General features: G+C 38.3%; 1 protein-coding gene across 1 annotated transcript; it reads right to left on the reverse strand.

The window, feature by feature from the left end:
- Positions 1–335: 335 nt before the first annotated feature.
- LOC111649777 (uncharacterized) lies at positions 336–15,882 on the reverse strand. Its single transcript, XM_023399471.2, has 3 exons — positions 15,644–15,882; positions 2,792–2,862; positions 336–2,572 (listed from the first exon to the last, which is right to left on the reverse strand). The coding sequence occupies exons 1-3, from the start codon at positions 15,774–15,776 to the stop codon at positions 2,357–2,359; spliced, it is 420 nt and encodes a 139-aa protein (XP_023255239.1). The 5' UTR covers positions 15,777–15,882; the 3' UTR covers positions 336–2,356.
- Positions 15,883–27,526: the final 11,644 nt, after the last annotated feature.

Raw genomic sequence — 27,526 nt, forward strand, 5'->3', positions numbered from 1 at the left:
TTGAAATCCCGGTGAAGGTAATGTAAACTGCTTCTTAATGTGTCTGCAAAATCATTTATGCTGTTTTAACCATGGTATGAAGTTAAGGCATGTAGCCAACACGAAAAAGTTGTAGAGAATCACACTTTCTGCTCTCACCCTCCACTGCTTTATTTCAGCTAAAAATCAGTCTGAATAATCTATTGATTATTTTCAAGCAGTGAGGATGCAGGAATTCTACTGTTTCTGTCTGACTGATGAATACAGACGTGTACACCTTCACTTTCAAAACCCTTTCCATTTAAAAATCAGAATTACATGTCAATTGTTTAAAAATATCAACACCATGCAAAAAGTTTAATAAAGAAATGTATTCAAAAATTGATACATGTACATATACAATACCAGTCAGTTTGGACACACCTACCCAATCATTTTTCTACATTGTAGAGCAAGACTGAAGACATCAAAACTATGAAATCACACATATGGAATTATGTAGTAAATGAAAAAATGTTTTAAAAAAACAAACAAAATGTGTTTCATATTTTCTTTTCTTTAAAGTATCCACCATTTATCTTGATGTAAGCGTTTTTAAAAATTTAAAATATATACATCAAATTGTGCTAAAAGTAGCTATACAATTAACCTAAGTATCTAAACTGTAACATTAATTCAATATATATTTTATCCTGTTTGTCAAAACTATGTGGTGTTAACATTCCATATTTTTTGTTCATGCATACATGCACTCAACACTGATTTTGCCAGTTAACTCGGGTAAGGAGTTTGTCTCTCAGTCCAAAGGCTGAGGGTTCAAACCCTGTCTCTGCCTTACTTCTTCTGAGGCCTGTACTACAAAGCAGTAAATTAGATTGCAGACATTACCTGCTCCGGAGCAGGTTATGGTCAAGAGTGTACTCAAGAGTGTTCTCCTGTGTAGGACGGCCCCTGTCTTCTTCATTCCACAACATTGTGGCCAGCCCTATAAACGCAAATATTCATGACTGCCTGACTGACTGACTGAGTGATAGAGCTGAATGATCAATTTACCAAACACCATGTGACTGAGTCATTAAGTTACACCATTGGTCGGCCAATCAGTGTTGTAACTTTGGCTGCTGCTCTTTCAAAATGGATTGGAACAAACAGTTTCAATTAGGGGGGGTGTTTACAGCCTGCAGTGTTGCCAACTTAGCACTTTTGTTGCTAGATTTAGAGACTTTTTTTTTTTTTTTTACAAAATACCACTTACCGAAAAGAAAAATTTTGTAATTATTTGGACAAACTTTAGTTTCTTTTTTTGGAAGAGAGTTGCCAGTGCTGCCCTGTGAGTAAGAGGCACACCTCTCCCTCTGCGTCTATTCCATTCAGTGAGTGGCAGAGACTAAATAAGAAAGATATTCTGTTGCTTCTAACTTTCTCGCTTTCTCTCCAAGTGATCTAAAATCAGGGCACAGACTTTGTTTGTGTGCAATTTTGTCAGATGACACTGGTTATACAATCAGAATTTTTGCAGTGCAGAGCAGCAGCTTGGAAATGGCATTAAAGTGACTGCTGGTAAATATGTACTTCTAAAGGGAGTTTCAGTCATGACCACTTAGTGTGACCATGGTTGTTAGGCTGGGAACACACTGACTGTGTGGCGTGGCGGCTGCGGAAACATCTTGGTTTTCATTTTGGCGCCCTAATGATAATGGGTTAGAGTGTGTCTTGCACCTTGTGGCTGCATTGCATGATCTAGAGATTTGGCATCTTGCCTATTTTTCATACATGTGCGGTTCCAAGCAAAAATAGACAGGGTTCATAGGTCTACTGACATCATGCCAGGAACATTACATACAATTGAAACCTTTCACTATCATTGTCTATGTCTTGGCTGAATCTGAATATGTCACAGATATGAAAAAATATAAATATGTTTTTAAACCACTTTAGCAGCTGAATGTAAAGACAGTGGAATTGTAGTGACTTTTTCTGTCAAAAATAAATCAGAAATTAATTTATAAAGAAGAGAAATCAAAATTCAAGTAGCTTGCAAACTCTATGTGGAGAAATAGAGCTGGCAGCAGCAGCGATGCAGCCGCCACGCACATGCAACACAAGCAGTGTGTTCTTGGTGTTAGGCGTAGTGCAGCCAGATAATGAAAAGACATCCTGGGTATGTTGAACTTGCTTTGTAGTAGCCTCCAAGCCCCTGGTCTAAATGCTAAATCTTCAAGTTATTGGGCTGACTGTTTTATTAGTTCATCTTGTATTCATGAAAACAACATTTCATTAACAATTAAATAAGAAACAAGCTTCCAAATGCTCCCAATCCGCTTGGACACCAATCATTAATGCTTGCCACTGCGTTTTATGATTTCTTCTCGTATAGTCACTTTGTCCTCCGGCAGAAGCAGATTGCATTGAAGAAGCGGCAGTGGCATGTTGCATATGGTTCACAGCAGCCAGACTGGGGTAAACAGCTTTGTTTAAGATATGAGCACTTGAACTTCACAGGTTTGGGTGTCACTTTAGGAGGAGGAGGAGGAGGAGGAGGAGGAGGAGGAGAAGGGGAGCGATTTGGAGAGGCAGGAACCACTCTGGATTTCTGGAAGTTGGAGAGAATAGGAAGAGAGAGCATCAACTTCAGAGTCTGACTCCTTTGGAGCGTTTTGTCTCACCTTAAGCTTTTTGAATCTGTTATGGTTCAAAAAGGCACATTTTTGAAGGGGATACGGTTAATCAGCATTTGAGTCATTACGCTTTTTTCATTGTGCGCATGAACAATAGAAGATAAACCACACAGTTATGCAGATCTCCAGCTTACCGGGACACTCTGCCTTTCATACTGTCCTCTCCTTGCGAACAGTGGTCTCTGTCTGCCTTGGTTTAAAGACCCTGTTGAAATAACATCAAGACAATGTGTTTAGGTAACTAGAATATCACCTCACAGTTTTATGCCTCCACCAACCACCCAAGTTGCAGGAAATATGGTCACAACCTCCCCTTCCTGAGTTACAAGCATTGAATAATGGCCAGATGTGTTTTTGCTGAATATTATGATGTCACAGTGAAGTTGACCTATGACCATTTGGATATAAAATGTCATCATTTCATAATGTTATCTTATTAGACATTTGTTTTAAATTGTATCATAATCAGTGTATGAATTCAAAGGTTTTGGACGAAAACGCGTTTTGTGAGGTCACAGTTATGTTTGACCTTTGACCACCACATTATAATCAGTTCATTGTTGAGTTAAAGTCAATGTTTGTGCCAAATCTGAAGAAGTTCCCTCAAGGCAGTCTTGAGATATCACATTCAAGAGGCCAAAAACATGTTTTTTTAGTTCATAGTGACCTTGACCTTTGACCTTTGACTGCCAAAATCGAATCAGTTCATTCTTGAGTCCAAATGGGCATTTGTGCCAAATTTGAAGGGATTCCCTTGAGGAGCTACCAAGAACAACCCGAGAACATAACGCTTCCAGCCTTGGCTGTCGCAAACATGGAGGCCTAAAAATGCTGCAAGATGTTGTTTATTGTCTAACCCTCAGTCACCATAAGCTCCTGGCTTTACCCCTCCTCTAGTATTATAATAATAATTCAAGTCAAAGAGGTAGGTATCTGTTTTTTGGACAAATATTGACAAAAATGAAAAAATCCAGAAGGTTGTTTAAAAGGATCTAATGCTGTTCTGTATATATTTTCACAACAATCTTCTATTTGCTGCACAATAAAAACATATTTTTAGCCTGTTTGCTGAGTTGTGATTATATAAAAATAATACAATGTAACATTAATGATAACACATCTATAAAATTATGTTTCACAATTACCAACCAAGAATTTGCCATTTCCAGCTACCATCTTTGTTTGAATTGGGCAACAATGGCGGAACTAGGGAAATGGATGAAAAGATTTTAGACTGAAAAGACCTGAAGGACAGTGTTGAGGGATGTTTAACAACCTTCTGGGGTTTTCAAAGAAGAACAATTTTTTGGAAAACTGCAGTAGTATTTGTGTAAAAATACTCAGTATTTTCTTTCTTTACTTATTCTGTTTTACATGTAAAAATCTTGCATTTAAAATAGATCATTTAAAACATACTTATTCTGTAATCATAAGACAACAAAAAATACAATTTATTTCAATGTAGGCCCCCTCTCCAGTTTTCTGTCACTTCCCTCTCTGTCCTCCAGAGGTCCTCAGTGAAATCTTTAATTACTGCTACTGGCCAGCTGCATTTCATTATCTGATTAGTCACTGTATGGTTCTAAGTGTCTGGTAAACAGTAGTTTTGGCACTTTATATTCCCTGAAATCCAAACCTTAAATAAGCCATGTTGATGTGTGCCCCATGAAACAGTGTGAATGAAAACTATGTGTTCACTAAATGTTCAAAAGATTGACATGTTTTTTCCTGTAGAAATGTGGGCATGATTAAAAACATGTAGTAACCTAAGCCCCTTGTCACATATTTGACTTATACTGAAAATGTAAGAGCAACATAATTCATACCACATAATTATAATATAGTATGAATGTACAGTCAATGAAAATTTAGATTAGATTAGATTAGATTCAACTTTATTGTCATTGCACAGAGTACACGTACTAAGACAACGAAATGCAGTTAGTATCTAACCAGAAGTGCAAAAGAGCAGTTAAAGTGCAAGTGTGTGCTGTACAGGTATGTAAAGTGAGGGTGTGCATAAGTAAAGTGGAGATGTGCATATGTAGGGTACAATAAATTACACTGTGAATTACAATGAATTACAATGATGAGGTAGCGAATTACAATGATGAGGTAGCAGGAATAAATACAGTTTAATTTTATGGCTGAAATTAATCATTAGTCAGACCCAGTTGCTATGACAACCTGTTGAACTTCTATTTAGACCCTGCCTTTAGAAGATCTCTGCAGATAAGCGACCACAGAAACCACATGGCCTGTTCGAGCAGAAAACACTGAGACCGACAAGATAATGAATGTTCCCAAAGGCAGCCAGTTGTGGAAAAGTGACAATATTGCCTAAGGACCTTGCTGCCTTTTGTCAGGCTTCATCACTAAATCCTAATTTATGACATATAGTCACATTGACGTTTGATGTACAAGTTTTAGCCAAGTGTTTAATTACCACATTCATTTATTTATTAAAATGGCTCGTCAGCAGGGAATGTTGGATTCATGTAATTAGAATTTGGATTATTTGGACTACAAATAGTTGTCTTGACATAGCACACACACACACACACACACACACACACACACACACACACACACACACACACACGTTTACTGTTATCTTCGCCATTTTAAAAATCTATTTATCTTATTTGACTTACTAAATTTGTTTTTTTCTCATCTCATTATCGAATTGTATCATCCTTGACACTTTGAAAATAAAACATTCATGCTGGTGAAGCATACTTAATTAAAAATGTCTTAACATATTGTTATAGTATGCTCTGTTATGTTATGCCAACTGTGTGACCTTCTTCCAGGTCACGTTGGTCCAATCAAACTGGGGAGCTAGCTGAAATTTTAAGGTTTCCCTACACTGTAAATGGAAATTTTGGGGGGCTTCTTTGATTGTACTTCTGTGACTATCACTAACAGTTATAACTTCAACTTCAAGTTATGCAGTAACAAATCTGGACATTGTGTCATTAAAAATATGTATCACTTAAATACACTTAACAATGAACAATTGTAAACTTGACAGTACTTTATGCTACTTTATATACAGTTTTATTCAAAGGGTCACCAGATAAATCTGAGGGGTCCTGAGATGATTAATGGGTGTGGAGAGAAGAGCTCAATAGCTCTGATACACAAATCTGTTTTCAGTTTTTGGACTTTTTCCTCTGATCTCAGATTTTTGGTGAGATATTGGATCATTAGAACATTTATTGAAATGAAACCATGTGAGATGTTTAGAGAGAAAAAAGATGTGGAGCTGTTAAAAACTGATAGACATCAGAAATGTGACCTTGACTGCTTTTTGTAAGATGTCAGAAGACAAAAACATTGGTAACCACTGGTTAAATATCTAACAATGTGTTGTATTGTATTATATTTATCTTGTATTATCCATTGTGTAAAATCTTCATCATAAATGTAACTCATAACTAAAGTTATCAAATAAATGTAGTGGAGCAGAAAATACAATATCTCTCTCTGAAATATAGTAGAGTAGAAGTATAAAGTTGCATAAAATGGAAATAAAAGAGTAAAGCCCAAATACCTCAAAATTGTACTTAAGTAGTAAACTTAGTGAGTAAATGTACAGTATCTGTACTTTATTTATTTATACTTTAGTATTATTTTTTTGGAAACTTATGACTTTTACTGTAGTTTTTTTTTTTTAGTACTTTAGTTTTTATGCCTCCACGCCTGTGACAGTCAGAGCCAGAGGCATATTGTTTTCGGGTTGTCCAACTGTCCGTACATTCCATTCTCATGGACACTATATCCGACAGAACTTCTTCAAATATGACAAAAATATTCACTAGCACTGAAGAATGATCAAAGGTCGAAGGTCAAGGTCACTGTGACCTAATAAAATGTGGTTGTGGCCTTGTGAACACGATATCTCAATAATGCCTTGAGAGATTTCCTTCAAATTTAGCGCAAATGTCCACAAAACATTTTCAGCCATAACTCACACATTCATAAACTAATTATGACACAATTTAACTCAAATGCCTAAAGGATAGAATTAAATGATAACATTTTACATCCAAAAGGTCAAAGGTCAACTTCACTGTGACATAATGTTCTGCAAAAACACTTCTGGCCATTATTCAATGCTTGTAACTCAGGAAGGGGAGATTGTGATTGTGACCATATTTCCTGTTTCAGAGTCATTAGTTCTGTAAATGTATGTATGTGTTGACATAAAAAACAACAACTTTTAAATACTTAAGTATTTTCAAAAGCACGTACTCCAGTACTTTAACTCAAGTAAACAACTTTCACTTCTATTGGAGTAATATTTGACCAGGAGGACCTATACTTTGACTCAAGTAATGGAGCCGTGTATACCAATCATTCCTATGCCGTTTTCTATCCAAAATATTTATGTTGGTGGTCAAAAGTCAAGTGTCATGGTCAGTGTGACCTCACCAAACACTTCTTTAGCAATAACTCAAGACTTCACAGAGCAGTTATAACTTTCACACAAACAGTTAATATTTTGACTGGATAAACCGGGATGTAATCTGAATAGTCTTGTTCGAGTTTTGTTTGGTTGTGTATATTCTGATGGTTTGTGTCTGTTGTATTTTTTTTTTGTTTTGCAAAAACAAGTTTGCTTTGCCATTTTTGAACTTTAATTTTATCCATACCAACTGCTATTTCAAGTTAAGTGGACTAATATTTTTAAATTGTTCCTACTTGGATTTATTCTTTATCTTGACTAACAATGGCAACTTTGTCAGTTTTGTTCAACTTCACACTGAATCAACTTACAACTCATCTGTTCAAAGATATAACATTTATTTGAACAAAAACAATGGTACACAAACTTTAACACTGTTTTTTTAGTACATTTAAAAAATAATAATAATTGTGTTCCTAATGCTGATAACGGAGAGGTGAAGGTTGAAGGGATGAAAGCTGTAAAATTCGGAAGCTGGACTAAAACTCCTGTTGAATAATCACAGTTTGTGTACAAAAAGTCTGACGTGGACCAGAAAATTGTGCTTTGTAAATAATGCAGCAGATCCAGAAAAAAATACTAACATCTTTTGTCCTTTGCCTGTTGTCAGTTACTTGCTCCACTGCATTTTAAGGCATTTTTTTTTTTTAGTATTGTAGTAGCCTACACAAGAATCACTTATTTGACAAATATTCAATTCAAAATGTAATAAGACCTTTTCATATGGTCATTTGATATGAACTGTTATGTGCTATATTGTGATATGACCTACATTGGAAATTAAATTTTGGTCATAACACACAGCTCAAGTAGCTGAATCTATAGAAAAAAAAATCCACAAATGTGAGGTACAGCTAATAGCTACCCCAGCAGGTGGCGACATTCCTTCACATGAGCTGCTTGAATGACAGTCACCAAACCATGTCACTCACCCAAACTGACTGGAAGCGATCCACAAATGTGCAAAACCCAAAACTGCGTAAATGTTTTCAGATTAAATTTTGCGAATTTGTAAATTGCTCCATATTTTACTGGATATGAGTTTACACAACACAAATGTAAAAAAAATAATAATAATAAAAACATGTTTATGTATAGTGAAATATTTGTGGATCACGTTACATGTGTGGATTGTCCTGTGGGTTACAAATAATTAAGTCCAATAAAAAACTTCCAAAATGGAGAAAGAAAGAGGTAAGTGAGTCAAATAGAGAGATGTAATGAATGACAGCATGAGAGAGTCAGAGTGATATTGGACATGCATGTATAATCACAAAATGTTGAAAAAGCTCAACAACGTTAGTACAATTAACTGCACTCCCATGTCTAGGATTCCTAATACACAATTCAAAAGAAAAACAGTCAATATATTGTAGAATTTAGTCTTTTCATAACTGCTCATCTAAAGCTTCAGGTGTCTCTTTATATGAACAAGTCCACATGCCTTTTTGACCTCTGAAAGGTTAGAACAATACTTACAATACTATTTGCTGAACACATTTTCTCAAAGCAAAGGCATTACAATGTAATTTTTATTAACATTAAAGTGACTTGTTATATAAAACAAGTCCATACAGTTCTGCATTTGATATTTTTCAGCAGTACTTGGCTTTTGTTTGGTCAATTTTGGACACTGTATTCACATAACTCACGAGTATTCAAACTTGTACTGAATTTCACCTTTGATTTTTTTCTGAGTTGTTGAGATGTGCAGTCATCAGTCCGTAAATGATACCGCAGCAGTTTGTTTCCAAGTCAAGAGTATTCAAGCTGAGTAGTAGTCATGTTTGATCTTCATGATGACCCTCTGCACAAATTCAAATGACTTACTATGAGGGTACTACAGATTAAGGCAGTACTTTGTGCCCATTTCTAAAGTCATGAAGAGACAACCGTCTCCTCTACCACCATGGCCACATTGAAGTTTTCACATATGACACCCTCAGGTCGAATCAGGAGTCCAACATGCATTTCCTTCATGATTACATCCAGGATTTCACCATGAACCTAAAACAAATGGACAGAATTAATCATAATTTACATTTTATGTAATTCTAATAAACATGCTATACACTTGTAATTATGGACGCTAAAATGACTCTGGACAAAGTTCAAAATCACCAGTGCCAATTTGAAAGAAAGCAAAAAACATGTATAATATCAAATCAATGCAATGATCTTTAAAAATTTCCCATCATTTGTTAATTTTCAAAATTTTGAACTGATTTGAAAGATGTCTTTCAAAGTCAAGTTCCATTATTTTGCCAACAAATTGGACATGACACGTTTTTCTTCGGTCACATTTGAAGGGGCTATATGCAAGTGTTTTAGTTTACAACATTAAAAAATTAAGGTTATCAACAGACTGAAATAGTATAGGTTTTGACATCTATGTATTGTGTTGCAGAGATCTACTTCAGTTAGCATACCATCCAGCTAATCCCAGTCTGTCATTTCTCGTAATACTACTTTGTACCTCAAGAGGTGATAGTGAGTCTCTGTAGTGTCCTATCTGCCCTCAGTCCAACAATGGAGGATGAAGTAATGACTGTGAGTAGTCTTGAAATGGGTATAGTATGGAACCAAATGCAGCACACAACTGGATATATTTTGTAATGACCTTTATGAACCAGCAGAGATATTGCACACAGGTGGGTATTGTGGATAGAGGAAGGGGTCTGGGCCCGGGGCTGGAGAGCCGTGGGTCCGGTGAGTGTAGTGATGTGACTGAGCTCACACACACAGGGGAAAGTTTGCGGACCCGGAGGCCGGGCCTAGCAGTGCCCTAGCAGGTGAGCAGAGCGGGTTGGGGAGGCTCACACACACATACAGGTAAGAGTTGGAAGGAAAGCAATGGTACCGTTAGGGAGCAGGCTGTAGACGTCGTTGAGGGAGCAGGAGGATCAGAACCAGGTGAGAAGTCAGACAGACAGACAGACTAGTCGGACAAACTAGGAAGGAGCAAGCAGGCGGGCAATCAGAGCCAAATGAGAGCGGATGAGGGTGGCTCGAGGCTGCATCCATGTCCAGCGGCAATGATGGATGAAGGCCTGGACAGAGGTGCAGGAAGCTTCTTTTTCCAGGGCCAGAAACAGAGGAGGTTGGAATCTGTAGGTACACTGGAAGGGGGACAGCCTGGTGGCGGAGCTGGCCATCAAGTTGTGGGCGTACTCGACCAACAGGAGCTGCCCGGCCCAGAAAGAGGGGTGCTGCGAGACAATTCAGCAGAGAGCTGTCTCCATCTCTTGGTTCTTGCGTTCCGTTTGGCCGTTGGACTGGGGGTGGAAACCAGAGGACAGGCTGGCAGTGGCCCCATTAAGCCAGCAGAATTCTCTCCAGAAGATGGAAGCAAACTGGGGACCTCGGTCAGACACCACATCCACCAGCAGACCATGGAGACGGAAGACGTGTTGAAGCGTAAGTTCAGTGGTTCCTTTGGCCCATGGCAGCTTGGGCAGGGGAATGAAATGAGCCATCTTGCTGAATCGATCGAACCACGTGAGAATGGTGATGTGGCCCTTGGATGGAGGCAGCCCAGTGACAAAGTCTATGGAGATGTGAGACCAGGGGCGACAAGGGACAGTTAAGGTATGCAGGAGGCCAGCTGAGGCTTGATGAGAGGGTTTGTGCTGATTACAGACTGGGCATGCGTTGAAGAACCCTCTTGTGTCCTCATCCAGGGTTGGCCACCAGAACCGTCGTTGAAGGGTGTCCTTAGCGCGTTGAATGCCCCGGTGAAAGGCAAGACGGGAACCATGAGCCCACTGGAGGACATCGGGCCGCAGATCAGGAAGGAGGTACAGGACGGTATGGAAGGCAGGAACTGGGCCCAGGCTGGTCCACCAAAGCTGACTTAACCCTTTCTTCCACTTCCCAGGTGAGTGAGGCCTCTTGGCAGAATGGAGGTACTTGTTTTTATGGTCTGTCCATACAAGGAAGGGGAGCTTGGCACAATCTAGCCAGTGATGCCACTCCTCCAAAGCCAGCTTGACTGCCAGCAGTTCACGGTTCCCGATGTACCCACGGATGAACCTCCGGTAAAAGTTGGCGAACCCTAGGAAACGTTGCAGCTCTTTCCGGGAATCAGGAATGGGCCAGGCGGTGACAGCTGAAACTTTGGTGGGTTCCATCTGGATGCTACCTTGGCTGATGATGTACTCCAGGAAGGAGATGGAGGAGGCATGGAACTCGCACTTCTCTGCCTTAACGGAAAAGGAGTTCTCGAGGAGCCTCTGCAGTACCGCCTTGATGTGGTCGATGCAGGGGCGAAGTGTCTTGTCTTTTTTCTCAACCAAGAAGAACCTGGCACCGGCTGGAGAGGAGGACGGACGGATGATGCCAGCTGTCAGAGAGTCGATGATGTACGTCTCCATGGTGAGCTATTCTGGACCAGAGAGAGAGTAGGGGCACAGTCATAGGGGTGATGAGGTGGCCTTGGCCTTGCTGAATACTTGAAGTCATGGTAGTCAGGAACCCCAGAGATGTCAGGAGCTGGACTGGAGGACAAGGCAGAGTGAGGAACAGAGGTTTGCTGGAGGCACACTTGATGACAGGCAGTGCTCCACCCCTGGATGACACCGGTAACCCAGTCCAGGTTGGGGTTATGTCGTCGGAGCCAGGGGATACCCAGGATAAGAGGTGCACTGGGGGACTGCAGGATGTGAAACTGGATAGTTTCGTAGTGGTTCCCTGAGATGAGCATCTGCACGGGCGTGGTCTGGTGAGTGATGGTGCCCAGCAGATGGCCATCAGGTGCAGGTCTATGAAGGTGGCAATGGTGTTGGAGCCCTCAGGAAGAAGCAGATTAGCATGGCAGAGGGGGCGTGGTTTGGGGAACTGTTTGCAGGTACGACTCACCAGAACTTCCCCTCCTACTGGTGAGTCTGGGAGATGAAGTGTCCAGCTTGACTGCAGTACAGGCAGAGATCCCCCTTGTGTCGTCATTCTCGTTCCTCTGGTGTGAGACCGATGCGTCCCACCTGCTAATGTTTGGTCCTGATTAGCCGCCATCTGCCGGATCTCTGCAGTGGTGGAGGCTAGTCTAGTCATATGCTGCTGCAGGGCTCAGCTGCTGATCCTGCTGCTCTGACTGCTCTCCCTGCCCCTCAGTATCATTGACCTCTTGTGGCTTGTACTCCACTCCTGCCACTACTACATCTTCCCTGTCTTTGTGACTAGGTAGACTTGGTGTGAAATCATTATCAGTCTAACAATAGCCAAAGGAAACAACCTGCAAGGTAAACCTTTGTGGAAAACATTATTCTCCAATCTATGTAGGTTTGGAAACATTTTAACAACTGCCCTGTGCTTAAGGTTGGGAATCATTTCAATTTTATCAATTCATATTCTTATTGATTCCCTGTTTCGATTCCAAATTTGGAAAAAAAAAGCAATATTTAGTTAACAAAAATATCTTAACTTAATATTCACATTCAGTAAACAGTATTTTCAGGTTTGTACATCCAAATGTATGTATATTCGTCTGTTCCATTATCGTGGACACAATATCTCACTAACACCTTGACAGATTTGGTACAAACATTCAGTTGGACTAATGAACAAACTGATTTGATTTTGATGGTCAAAAGTCAAGGTCATGGTGACCTCACAAACACATTTTAACACTGTTCTAGCAAATGGGAATGCTGTGCAATTAGCACTGACATAGTCTCTTGACAGGTCCTGGCAGATAGTTATGTACTGTATGTTCTTGCAGATACGTAGAAATCGATAAGTAGAGCCGATCCTTTGCATTTTGGATCTGGTTTTAATTTGGAACCATATTTCGGTCCCCACCTATACTGGGGTCAGAATTATTCAAGCTAATGTAAGCTCAATTTCAGGCTGAGGGCTGACACTTGGTTGTGTTTGGCTCTCATAAATATCCTTTGAAAAGAAATGCTGAAGACTATTAGGGCGGCAGTTCCTCTGTTCTAATTGTATCTTATAAACAATTAGAGAAGAGTGTGTGAATGCAATATTTCAACTACAAACCCTTATTTTAGTGCACACTGATTATTTTTACACAAAACTCCATATGAAAACACTGCACTGACCTCCTGTTTGATGAAACATCTTTGTACAGCTCTAAGGGGCATGGCTCCAAGGAAGGAATGGCTGCAACAGATCTTTCATGACTATTCCACTGAAACAGACACATAAACAACTGGTGAGGGTCTAACAAGGTGAAAATAAGCAGTGCATGGCACAGAGGCTGTTCCAAACCTCACAGGTGTTTATTTTGTCATTAATTCTTAAGCGTACATTACTCAAATATGACTTTTTATAGTACATATTTGAATATCTCTGCTACCGTAATTACATAATATAAATCGATACAAGACCACAAAGCCAATGAAGTAAAATGAAATGAATTAATAACTTCAAATGAATTAATAACTAACTTAATTAATAATTAATAAATTCTTTCTCCACACCTGCATCCCTCGGCTTCAGACGAAATAACATCAGTGCACACCAAGCCTCTATTGAGATAAAAGTGGAACTGTTTGCTGTGGTGTGGAGAGAGAGCAGCAGTTGTCGAGTGAGCTAGAGAATATACCTATATCTATACCTATAAATTATAACCTGTTTTTATTTATGTATTTATTTTATTTTATTTTTCTTAATAAATCATATTCTTTTTTTCCCATTTCATTAGACAATATTGTTCACCTGACATTGATGTCTAAAGCATTCTGAAGTGAAAAGAAAAAAATGAAATTGCATTGCAAACAGAGGGAGCAGCGCTGGATAAAACAAAGTGAGGGGGTGAAGTATTTTCTGAAACATTGTGGGGGTAAGAAAGCCCTAAAAAGGTATTAATGGCCTAAAACAGATACTGACTCAATTGTTCTTATCTGCATGCTAGCTAATGCCCAGAGTAAATAGCCTTGACTCTGATGGCAAATAAATAGCTAAATTACACTTAGGCCTACCTAACTACCAAGTTAGCTAATGGTAGTTTGCAAGCTAACCTGTTGTTTGAAGGCAAACAATGTTTTTTGACTTCAGTAAGTATACGTATTTATATTCTAAATACTAAACTACTAAAATATCCGAACACCAATGGTGGACAAAAGCTTCACTATTTCATACAGGCTATGAATTACCTAGACAAAACCTGCAGTCACTGTGCTTAATTTTTCCTTTTCACCAGGCAAGAAAGCTGCAACTTTATTAAATGAAATCATAATTTAAGAAAAATAAAAAAATTCAAAAGCAATATTAAAAAAATAATACCAACTCACCTCCTCATTAACTTTGAGTGAATCAGCGGGAAACTTGCACTCAGTCTGTGGGCAGGTGCGTCCCTCCGCCGAATGAAGTAGTCCACTGTTGTTTTCTACAGTGTCAATATTTCAGCTGGCAGGGGATTACTGCAGCCTTAACTTCTGTGGATAGCACCACGCTTCTATATTATTGGTTTCATAGTAATAGTTTGTCTCACTTAAAAATGTCAGCAACCCGTCTGCATTTCCTTGGCACCTCAGCCCCAACCTCCCTACTCCTGCTTCCCTTTTTTTCAACTTAAAGACCTGAGTTAAATGAACTCACAAAACTCATAACTAAGCTCATAACTTGATAGGGATATCATATTTGACAATGTGGCTCCAGTCGGAAAATAAGACTTGTCAGATGACCAACAGATCACCTTACAGTCTAAGCACCACTTATGTTGATCATGTGTTTTGCTACTGACTTACATGGGCACTTTTATATACAATTTGGATATACTAATTGTATATTTTAAAAATCATTTTAATTTTCTTTATGATGAGCCTAACCACTTGCCTTGCAACTCCATGAAAGGTCCAACCTCAGCTATGTACAGACCTACCATATATTCATATTAATGATGCACTAGGATTTCAGATTCAGCTTTGCAACATTTTTTTAGAACAAGACCATTTCAATTTTGCAGGCAAAGTACATTTTAAAAATGATCCTAAATTTCATATTTAGACAGAATCCATCAGTTTCAATGCCTCCAGTCATATTGAAACTGCAGGTATTATAATGGATAAATTTGGTAGAAGTAGTCCAAGTACAGTGAAATCACATAAACAGCAGGTAGATGACAGTCGTTTTAAATATTCTCTGAAGTAAGCTTAATGGCAGTTTGCATGGTCATAAATCTTAATTTTGCATTCAATGTGTAATTAACACTTCATTATTATAATCTCGCTTTTGATAGTTGACTTATGTTATCACTATATTATATTATAGTTTGTTTATAAACAAACTATATATACATTTTTCCCATTATTTTTCCCCAGCGTCTCTTTCTGTGACAATAATGTGACAAATGCTGTATGTGGCAACCTTTGTTATTATTATTATTATTATTATTATCATTATGATTATTATTATTATACAATTGTGATCTAATATCATAAAAAATTATGTAATATCATTGTTTTGATTAGTTCAGTTTTACTTGACTAACAACAAAAGTGACAGTGATTAATGAACCTTTACAAACTGTAGAAGTGACCAGGCCAATTATACCCACCTGCGCTCTGGGGGGCTTGGGCCCTGTTCACTGACAGTGTACTGTGCACGGCTTGAAGATCGTTGCGGGTGAAGAGTCCGGCACTGACGAAGGTCACATGCAGAATGCACAAACAGAAGACTGCCAGCTTCATCCTGCCTGTGCCCAGCTCCTGCTCCTCCGATGCCAGAAAGGAGCCCAAAGAGGGGACAGCACGCGTTGCGTCGGCGGCTGTAGCGCGTAAATCCTGCTTGTTATGGTGATGTCTTGCTCTCTGTCTCTGCTTCTCACTCCACTCTGACTTAAACTAATTTGAGAGGCAGGCTTACACATGCAAAGTGCACGCCCTTCTTTGTCTTCACGCCTCTCAGCATCATAAACACCAGTGACCTACGCGGTTTTAGTTTAGATTGGGCTCTAAGTAACAGATCACATTCTCACACATTTGAACTTACTGCAGCCTATTGCAGAGGCTATGGCATGTAAATACATATACACTTTATATTCTAACTATAATATTATATGGTATAAAATAATATATCTACTCTTAAAGTTGTATATACTGAATTCCTGGTCTCAGTAAACTAATTTAAGTAACAACGGTTTACATTTTAACTATTGATTATAAAACAGAAGATCATCATTCAAACAGCAGTATGCAGAGTCTAAGAACACTAATATTGTAGTGCTTTATACTCATAAAGTTTCACAAAAAACTGTCCCTGTGCGAAAGGCTTGAATATTGTGGTAAAGAACATAATTTCTCTGGTTTTCTCAGGCCTTTTTTCATTGCCTCTAAACCTATTTGGAACTGTTCTGGACTCGTGCACACACATGTTATTTTATTATATAACAACAATGGTCTAAAGTAAAAACAATTGTATTCAGGTTGTGTGTTTAATGTTTACTTGATGGGTAATAATATCTGCTTTCCATGCTGATATGGCAAATCAGATTTCAAAGGCAACAGCTCGGCTTAACACTCTTATGTAACTGTATTTGATGGTGGGAGGGATGTAAAATTCTGGCTTCAAGGACTCTCACATTCTGTGTGTTGCTTTTGTTGATACGAAGACCAAGGAAGCCAGTTGTCACTGCTCACCCAGTACCAGAGAAACTACTAATTGATTTGATTGATAAAATGCTTTATACTTAAGTTTGAGGTCTGCTCACTCCAAACATATTTTACTCACCAACATAGACTTGGCATGTCTGTTCATGACAATGTCATCTGTCAATGTACAGATGGTGACAGATGGTGTATTAAGCCCATAAGGATGCATTTTGTGAGACTACATCTATAAGAATTACAATTTCATGGGATGTGATATGCTAGATTTGTTAGGGTTGCATCTGGTTTCCACGTTTCTTACAACCACACTAAAATCTCTGACTTGTTGAACATTTTTGACACTAGGCTACTAGTCCACCCAGCTTTTGGTTTTCTGAAAGACTCCCTTGTTGCAGCACATCTGTCTTTACCTACATAGCATAGAAAAAACTCAAACAGAAAAAAATTTACTCTGAATACTGAACCTTTATTTTAACCATAAAAAAAGATCAATAATTATTGATTGAATAATACTGTTCCATTTAGTTGTGGCAATACCCCAAAAATCCAGCATGTACAATACAGAGGCCTTGCAACCAGAACACCTGATTACCATTAAACACCATTAAAAACTAACATTTTAATGTTGTCAGTGTGCCTGACAAGTCAAAAAATTAACTTTTGGTGCACTTCTTTCCTTAATCTGCTTGCTCTTTAAATAGATGTACTACACCAAGGTTTCCTACTGCACTGAAGCTTTAGTGATGTCCCTCACTTGTGAGTCACTTTGTCACAAAAGCATCTGCCAAATGATTAAATGAAAATGCAAAATATATGCTCCTAACAAGCCATGCTGTAAAAGTGATATTAAAAAAGTATTCAGATTTGTCTCATTTTACTTAAATGTTCCACTACCAACAGTATAGACCACCTCTTCTTTGGAAAAGCTTTGGCACAAACTATAGTACACATTGAGATCCGATCACTCAGAACACATTCAGAGGTGGTTGGGGCTACATTCTTCTAGGAGTGTGAGTGCAAATGTCTCCAGGGCTACACTGAAGGACCTGATCTACTGACGTCCTCTGCCAGAGCTACGCAGCTTTGCAATGCGGGTAAACAAGTGGTCACTCGACAAGCCTGTTGAGACTGATTTTAATCCCAGGTGCGAACTGAAGTAGTAGGCCTACATAGGGCTGCTCACTTTTAATCAGATAACCTTAAACGCATGTTAATGCCAGGTCTGAATAGGGCTTTACTTTATGTGCCCAGTTGAGTTACATTTAATGTAGCTGTAGGCTATAATAGTTTTAAGCAGAAATTGAAAAAAACCACATACTTCACTATGCCAAGTTAAATTTGACCCTGATACTTATTTCCAGTTTGAACATCCAAGAAAAATCCTAAATACTAAAAAAAAAAACTCAGAGATGTGTTCTGTGTTGAATTGATACGGGACATGCTTTGTTCTGTACTTTTGAGAATCATTTCCTTATTCTTGATTCTTGTGTAGTTGTTCCTAACCTTAGTGATTTTTATTATTTGCAGATAAATCTAATCACCACCACTGCCCCCAAATAAAGAGACGTAGTATATGGCTGTATGGGTGTGTGAAATTGTTGTCAATTTGCTACAGGGATATTCAGTTCAGTGTACGATAAATTTGGAATGAGCTGCACTGTTCGCTTCACCAGTTCATTTTGAAAGAGCTATGGATCATGAGAAAACTCTATTACAAGGCTGACCAAAGGTGTAACTTCATCACTAACTCAGTCAGTCAGGGACAGTTTTTAAAGGGCTGGTCCCGCTGTTGTCAAAAGGAAAAAACGATGAGCTGTTATTTCAACAGGGAAAAGAACAGAGCAAGAGCCATAAATCCCAGCACTAGTGTTATGTTCCACTAAACAGAAAATAGGGACATAACTAACGCTGTCAGCATTGCTACAATACACCTGACTGTGGAACATGATTAAAACTGTAATTACCGCCTCGCAGTTGTCTGCCTCCGCCACTCAGGTTACTTCCCTGTTTATCCAGAGTCATATAAAATATTAACCATTTGTGTGAAATGTCAAAATTGCTGTGTGAAGTATTGAGTAATAGATAAAAAGTGTTTTCTGAGGTCACCATGACCTTAACCTTTGACCTTTGACCCTCAAAATCAAATCAGTTCATCACTTATAAATGTTTGTGCCAAATTTGAAGAAATTCCGTCAAGGCATTACTGAGATATCATGGGACAAACGTACAGATTTACAGTATGCACAGAGAACCTGAAAACAATATGCCTCTGGCTCTGGCTGTCGCTGACATGGAGGTATAAAAGCAAGGGTTGTCCACATGCAAAATAAGAAGAGAATACAGAAATACAGAAGGGAATGGGAAAATGATCACCAATGGCTCCTCTTGCTCAAAAATGCAAAACTGATCAAATTCAGGTTTGTGTGTTTTTTTGTCTTAATGTTCATCTTTATTTTTTACATGTAAAAAATATGTATGAAACCAGTGTGTCTCCTTTGATTTAAATTTTTGACTGAAAGGTGATAAATTGTATTTAAGGGAGATTTACAGCTAGAGGGGCTGAGATTAGAGATGAGCTCCTGACAGCACTAATAACATACATACCTGAGGGCCTGCACACTGTCTTTATATGTGTGATCTCCGTATGTGTTTTCTCTCTTAAAAGAAAATTCTTGAATGAGTACATGCCAATGTGACAATGAATTATATCAATGTGGGGGTGGGGTGGGGGGTGGGGGGGTAGATGGTGGTTTTTCAATGGGCTTTGACAGGGGATTCTTTGCCTGGGGCCCCCCAGAGTCTAGGGTTAGGATCGCCACTGATCGAACTTATAGTGACCCAGTTCTTTGAGTGAAAGAGCAAACACAGTGCTGAGAATTAATTAATCACACCAGGTGATCCCCAACCTGCTACTTGCAATTGCATGACAGCTGAACAGTAAAAAGCCTCCCAGATGTTTGGAAGTGTGTTGTGTGTTGTTCTTAGTTTGCTAGTTTGCTTTGCAAGCTACCAATAATTTCACACTGGCAGAAGCTGAACTACAGCAAACAGTGCCAGCCCTGACTAATTTGGTGCCCTTGGGAAGATTTTAGCTGGCGCCCCCCTTGCATCATAGTCAGTTTAACTACCAATGTTCATACACTCACACAGAAACTGCATAGCTTAAATCAAATGTAAAATAACCCACAAAATAAAAAATGTTTTAGAAACAAGTGACATAAATTTAATTATAAATACAATATAAATAAGGCATTGCACAAAATAAGACATTAAAGAAACCAATGAAGACATAAAAAATTATTGCACAGACAAAAAATATTAACTGCCAATGCAATACACATAATGTAGCTACATAATATGTTCTACAGCACACATGGGCAAGTATTGACTGGTGCTGACAATCCGCTAGTGTCTCGCTTTCATATTGAGTCGTCCAAGTCGATCCCCCTTGATCCGAGTCGATCGAGGGGGAAAGTCTGCACAGTGTCCCTACCCAAGCGATCAGGTGATTACATGTTTTTTGTCTTCATTTGGTAGGTGAATCTAGTACTGACACAGATTTATTAAAACCCGGTGAAACAGCTGTATCCACAGTGTGTCTATATGTAATTTATATATCAGATATGTTCGCTATATCAATATCAATTTTGAGATGTTGTAATCATATGTAATGTTCTGATGTTGTTGTATGGTATAGTTGAGGTTTTGGGCTAGCCCTGCATAAATACACTCTGAAAGTGTAATTTTTGTTATGCGAAATAAAAGTGTTAATTTATGCTGTGCCATCTTCATTAACTCATAGCTAGTTACATCTAGGATGATGCTTACACCTCTTGATGAATCTCACAAGTGTTGCCTCTCTTTTGACAGATTAAGAAGATTGAAGATTATACATGTAGACATTATTTCAGCAGATGAAGGAGGAACAAACCAGGCGTAGTTTGTCATCTGTGTTATGGACAAACTCTAGAATATGTGTGTCATTCTATGATCTTGGGTAGATTTCACAGAAAGACAAAAGTATTGTGCTTTTCTCAATAAGATAAAAAAGTCAAAATATTCCTTCAGTGTAATTTATTCGCTAGTTTAAGAACTTTTATGATATTTTAAGATTTAAGATTACAAGTTAGTCTGTCATCTGTGTTATGAACAAACACAAACGCCTCAAAACCAGCCAAATAAAGTCTACTACTCAGCCATGGACCCAAGAACCACCATCCTCTGGTCTCCAGACAGACCTTTCTCCTTCTGCCAGCACTGTGTGGCCTTTCCCCCCTAAGCCAAAGGCAACCTGATCTGTTATTTTAAGAAACGCAGAAAAATGTTTCTAGTTTCTGTGACCTGATCTTCACACACACCAACTCACTTTGTTACCTTTATTTGCCTGCCAGCTGAGCAGCAATGAGTGTCAATACAAGTGTGTGCATTCTCTCGTCCTTTGCTACCAATATTGTCAATATTTGCCAATATTAAGTTCAGTTATCATGGTGAATTCTTGGTTTTGGCTTTCATATAAAGTGGGGGGACGAAACAAAAACTATAAACTTAGAACAGGAAATGTATGTGTTTTCAAATCGACTAGATTTGAAATGGAAATTTTGGGAAATACCACGGTGGCCCTGAGAGCGCAACACACTGCAGCTTAGAAAACACATGCAAATGGATAAAAAACTCACTGTTTTCTGTATTTGCAGCTTCTTTCTGTCTTTGTGTTTTCTCACTTTGCATCATTTTTTCTTAAAGCTGTGCGTGTGTTTCTTCATTTGCTTGTGTTTTGTCTATTTGCATGAGTTGAGCTCTCAGAGCCATTGTAAAATACATGTACAATTATCTACTTTCTTGCTGAGAGTCAGATAAGAGGATCATGAACATTTAATGTTGCTACACTAAATATGAAGTCGTAGGCAGGTACCTGGCATCCTCACGGTGAGGACAAGACTCTATGTCACTGTGCCCAGCCAGGAAATAACAAAGGATTTAACACTCGATGTTTTAACATTTTAGTGGAAGTGGAAGTATTACTTCAGTGTTATATACATTGTTGAGGATGTTATATTGTTCTGGCTACAGCATCACTGGCTGTTGTAATGACTTGGTTCATCAGGTTCATTCTTGTTGTCTGTTCATGGATCTTTGACCTTTCTTACAGGAGAACAGACACATGACTGCAGCTCAATAAATCTCAGCAGTATTCCCTCATCATCCTAACTAATGGTCTGTTTCCAACAGCAACATATGCCATCCATCTACTGAAAAATTTTATATACAGCCAACTTTATGTGTTTATTCCACCACCTGGCCTTATCTAATTCTCCCTTTTTACTGCATGAGTCAGATGTGCATACATTTGGACAAGTCTCATTTACTTTTGTGAGTATATTTGGAAGAAAAAAATGGATTTCATCATTATTTTGAGATTGCGTGATTCTGTTTCAGGACCCCATGTATTCTTCAGGGCTCAAAGAAACGCACACAAAGTGAAACACAAGAAAAACACACAAAATAAATTTGCCTTTGGTTGATTCTTGCCTTCTGCTCTTTCATCTTCCACTTTCCCTTTTATTACAAGATGTGGGCTTAAACATAAAGTTTGACTTGAAAATGATAATTAATCTAATGTTTATCAGTAGATAATATGATCATATGAGTCATTCTATAATTGTAGGTACATTTCAAGGAAAGACAAAAGTATTGTCTTTTCTCAATAAAATAAAAAAGTTAAAATATTCCTTCAGGCAGACAGGGACAGAGAGAGCGAGAGAGAGAGAGAGAGAGAGAGAGGAAAGTTAGGAAGAGAGAGGGAGGAGATAGACGGGATGACATGCAGCAAAGGGCCAGATTCAAACCCTAGTCTGCCACAGTATAGGACTGAGCCTAAATGCTATGTGCTTTACCAGGTGAACCACAAGGGAACCCCAGAACCATTCTATTTTAAACTTTCAGTTCATAGATACAGAAATTAATGATTGATAATTTCATTTTACATTTACTTCAAACAAACACAGAAGAGGAAAGAGCTTTTTTACAGTGTGAATATATCATTTCGATTGAACTGTACCTGGTGAAGGGTTTTAATAATTCACATAACATTTAATCAGAATTAAATGTTGACCAAAATTCATACAAAACTGTCAACAGGAAAAGTCCACATGAATCATTGTTGATTGGTAATGCTTTTTAATTCACAGTGGTAAACTGACCTCTGACATCTCCAGCAGATCTGCCAACAGTGTGTCCTTTTGTCTTCCCAACAGTGATTTTCATAGGCACCTTTTCCTTGTTGTCTTGTTTCAGATGACCATAGATTGATTTGGACATTTGCCTGCATATGGCAAACGCCTGGTCTGTGCAATTTGAACACACCTTGTGCGTGTAATCCTTTGAAGATGGATTGCAGCGTGTTACTGTCTTTAGAGTCCACACTCCTCATTAACTTGAGAGCATGTAGCTTTTCCACCAGGAAGGAGCGTTTCTCATGAACGTTGCAAAGACAGCTTTCTCTTCTTGTCGGCAAGCGTCGGCTAAACTACCCAGAGGGGGTACATCCAACAGGACAAGTAGGAGTAAGAGAGATTGGTATTAGGATGTTGAATGAGAAATGTTCTGCAGAGGTTTCTCAGGGTATCATTTGTAAACCTCTCCTGTTTCTTTATCTTCCCTCTGTTTCTTTATCTTGGGCTTTGCCTGCTGTCAACCTGTTTTCATTCCTTGTCAAAAAGGCAATGGCGCTGACTTGCAGTTGGAACAACAGGCATCTGTGCTTCATTTTGCCTTCTTCCTCTTCTTTCTGGAGAGGTGTCGTGCCGTGTGAGTGTGTTTTGTTTTTGTAATGCATACTGTTTTAGGATCCTCGCAGTTAGCACTTGTGACATTACCTGCCTGTGTATTTTTTTTAGTTTGGTGGTGGCAAATGTATTTTTGATGTTGGCCATGAGGACATGATGGACAAGCAATGATCTCTGCACTTCACTGGGCACAGGGACATTTTGTAGGAGTCACCTTGTTTCTGATTCTGGGGATTCAGATTTAAACTTATATTACAGGTAAATTAGTTGACGATTTCCCTATTTTAGCCCTTAAATATGGCTTACCACATGTCATTTTCTTTATCAGGTTAACCTCAATTTGAATTAAAATCATAAAAGAATCATAAACTCTAACAATGTACCAAACATAGTTGACGGTCAGTTAATATAGTCCACATGGTTTTGGGACAAACCTAGTTGTCGGCGGGTGTTTCCGTTAGAAAGATAGTTGACACAACTTTTGTGGACATTAGAAGCTACATATTTAATATTTAACTCAAAGCGTTGGTATTTACAATCTAAAATATAAAATACATAGATAATGTTACTTTTAAGGGGTTTTCATCATTATTTTGAAGCCAAACCCCACTCAACTGAAAAATGGACATTGCAAAAATACATGTCATTTCACTGAGAATTTCAAGCTAAATAAAACATAGTGGGTATAAAAATGTTAGTCTGAATTCACAATGTTTTCTCTTAATCAGTAAAATGGTTAAATTGGTTAGAACATACATTAGTACTATGTATGTTCTACATAGTATTGATAATGTGTCTTGATAATGTGTGTGTATATATATATATATATATATATATATATATATATACACACACATTATCAATATGTTATATTACAATTATTTACATCTGTTTTGATTTCATATTTCATCAGTCTGATCAAAGTACATTTGATATGGCTATCATATTATTGTGTGAAATCTCCAGAAATAATTAACATAATATATGCATAAATAAATAGCTATGTATAGACAAATAATGGGGGAAATGGAAACAAACTTCTGCTACGAGGTTCTTCAAAGAAATCAGATAATAAGGAGGATTTAGTTCCACAGAGACAGACAGTGAACTTTGGACAGTGAAAACATTTGGACAGTGACTGAAGTGAATCAGCGTCAGATTTATTCTTGTTTGTTTGCAGCTGATAAATGATTGAATGACTTCTCAAATCCGTTTGCCGAAGTAGCAAAATACTGAACCCCATATTGCCTCTGATGGCTGTTCCATCAGTGTATGGGTGTAATGTATGAATAGCTGAATGTAGCATGTATCGTAAAGTGCTTTAAATGCTCTCTAAGACTTGAAAAGTGCTATATTACCATTTTCTTATACTGTCTGTTCTCCCTTCCTTCTGTGCCAGTTTGTCTTTGTTCATGAGTGTACAAGCCATTCCCAGTTGTATTTATAGTTTTGACCTTTCCTCAGTATTACACTTCTGGAATGCCCGCATGTATTTGTCTGCTCTCGTATGTACATAAGGTAAGTTTAAAAAGAATGGGGAAAATGTAATTATAGTGCATTTTTGTAATACTGGTTGCACCATCATCTGCTAAAACCTAGTGACAGAGTTAAAAAATTAAAACATCTTTTTCAAATAAAATCTACAAATGACATTTAATAATCTGTAATTTTATTATCTGTAATTGTAAATATTACAATATATTTCCCCTAAAATGGACTGTACCATTTCTCCATTTACAATTTATATATACAGTCGTGTTTAGTATATGTGTGGTGGGCAAAGCTGGCTGGACTAATGGGCCAGCTGGCCACCCAAGTAAAGTTGAATATTGTGAAATTCTATACATTGTCCAGGGGTTTTAGGATAGACAAGGTGCAGTCACTTTTTTTTTTTTTTTTTTAATGAGTTTCATGCATAAATCTGTGCCTGTGACGTGACAGCCCATCTGGGAATTGGAGGCAGCTGGCCACTGTCTGCCACCCAGATTATACAAGACCTCCCCATCCGGGCACTAAGGAGGCTCCCTCTTTGCACGACATCACCTTTTGTTGGAGTTTTGATTTTCTGTTAACTCAGTATTTCTTTTGTTAGGGTGGCACTGGGTCCATCTGCCAGTCTCTTATGTTGGCTTTTCTATTTTTGTTATGTTGGTTAAAACCACATTCACTTTTGTTAAATAAAATTCCTTTGTTTTAGTTAAATCCATGCCTGCCTTCCTTTATTTGATATGGTTTCTGAACCAGGCCATAACAGTGCCAAATCATTTAGCTGTCTGGCAGAAATATGGATGATTTGATACATATTATCTACCATGAAAACAATATTGGGGTATATTGAAAACACAGTAAATCTAAGTTCTCCAGACTCCAGAGTAATCTGAAATTTAAAGCCTGTAAGTGGATTAAAATTAAGAACAAATCCCAAGTGGAGTATGATTGTAGACTACTCAACAAGAGCTCTTTAAATAACTCTCCTTCCTACCAAAACATGAAAGAAAGGTAAGAAGCGAAACAGCCACTGCAAAAGTGGAGGGAAATGGAACACCATGCAGTTATAAAAGAGTTTATTGCTCTCCCTGCTGAGGACAGCATACTGTTTTGCTTCTCCTGAATGAGAACCATACCTTTCCTGAATTTCTACTATTTGGTTGTGTCATGTGACAGAAAAAAAACAAACAAACAATCAGCTCTCCTTAGATTTTCCCTTTGTAATTTATCAACCTAAGAAAAATGGATTTCCCTTTTTCAAAAAAAGTTGAGGCTCAAGTATTGCTAAACTAATGTAAGTGGCGTAAATGTTTTTTTCTCTTTTCCCTTTGTTAGCATACCCATATCATCTGTGTCACATTTCTCAGAGGTAGCCACAGCTATGCGAGTGGCTGTATACCAGAAAAGGAAATACAAATGCCTGCCTTCCAAGACAAATTAAAAGTTATGCAGTCACAGGATAAACAAGTTACATTATCTCCTGTTTTCTAAAGAGCTAGGGCTGCTCTAGCTCTCAAATGTGTTGTTTTGATCAAATATTGTATTGTTTATTTGATTCTGCATCAAAATACACACTGATTGCCAAATGCTGATTGATGTGGCTGATGTTACCAGGAATCCAGGATTCTGCTCAGGGTCCTATTTTGTTTTCTTTATATAAACTGCCTCTTCGACAGATGATTAGCTATTATAGTGGCTGTTGTTTTATTTTAAATGAGTGCTAGGATGCCATCCAGATTTTTCGCGCTCCAAACATGAAGCAGTATATGGGGTCTTTAAAAAGGTCCCATATAGTATAAAAAGGTAGATTTCCATGTCTTTTTTGATTATAAAGCAGGTCTAAGTTTTATTTTAACACTGTAAAGTATCAAAGCGCTCAGTCCACAGAGAAATGCACACAGCCTGTGTTCAGAAACTGAGCCTTAAAACAAGCCGTCAGGGCTTTTGGCACTGATGTTACAACCCTGGAATTTAATCACTCAGAATACAGTCAATCAGGGAGGGGCTCAGAGCCTCTCTTCTGATTGGCTCACTGACCTGTTGATGCTAGAGCTCCAGAGAGAGGCCTGAGAGGATATGTAAAACTACAAACTACCAATACCGCTAAGTTTACCACACTGCATGCAAGGTGGACCCCATGCATACTCCCCACAGCTCGTTATGCTGAGAACGGGTTAGTCTTATTGTAAATTGGTCCCCACTTTTCTTTTCTTGTAAAGCACTCTTCTAGTCTTGTCGACTTCTTAAAGCACTGATTGGACCAATCAGGACACAACCTCTCTACATATGAACATACAAGAAACCTCATTAGATTTCCGATCAACCCATAAAATCATCGTTTCTCCCCAGCTCTCCTTTACCTGCACACACCAAGCAGTCCTACCACACATCTACCAGGATTCAGACAAAGAGGCCCTGACTCCCCACATCTGTCCTTATAAAGGCAGAGGGCAGCGTTCTCACCCTACATGTCAGCCCTCACATACAGTATATAACAAGAGATCCAATTTTATCCTCTTTCCACAAATTCCACATCTGTTTTAAAATACCGGAGGTAAA

Source organism: Seriola lalandi, unplaced genomic scaffold, assembly GCF_002814215.2.
Source record: "Seriola lalandi dorsalis isolate HSWRI2012SDOR001 ecotype SW California unplaced genomic scaffold, Sedor1 jcf7180002051960, whole genome shotgun sequence".
Taxonomy (NCBI): Eukaryota; Metazoa; Chordata; class Actinopteri; order Carangiformes; family Carangidae; genus Seriola; species Seriola lalandi.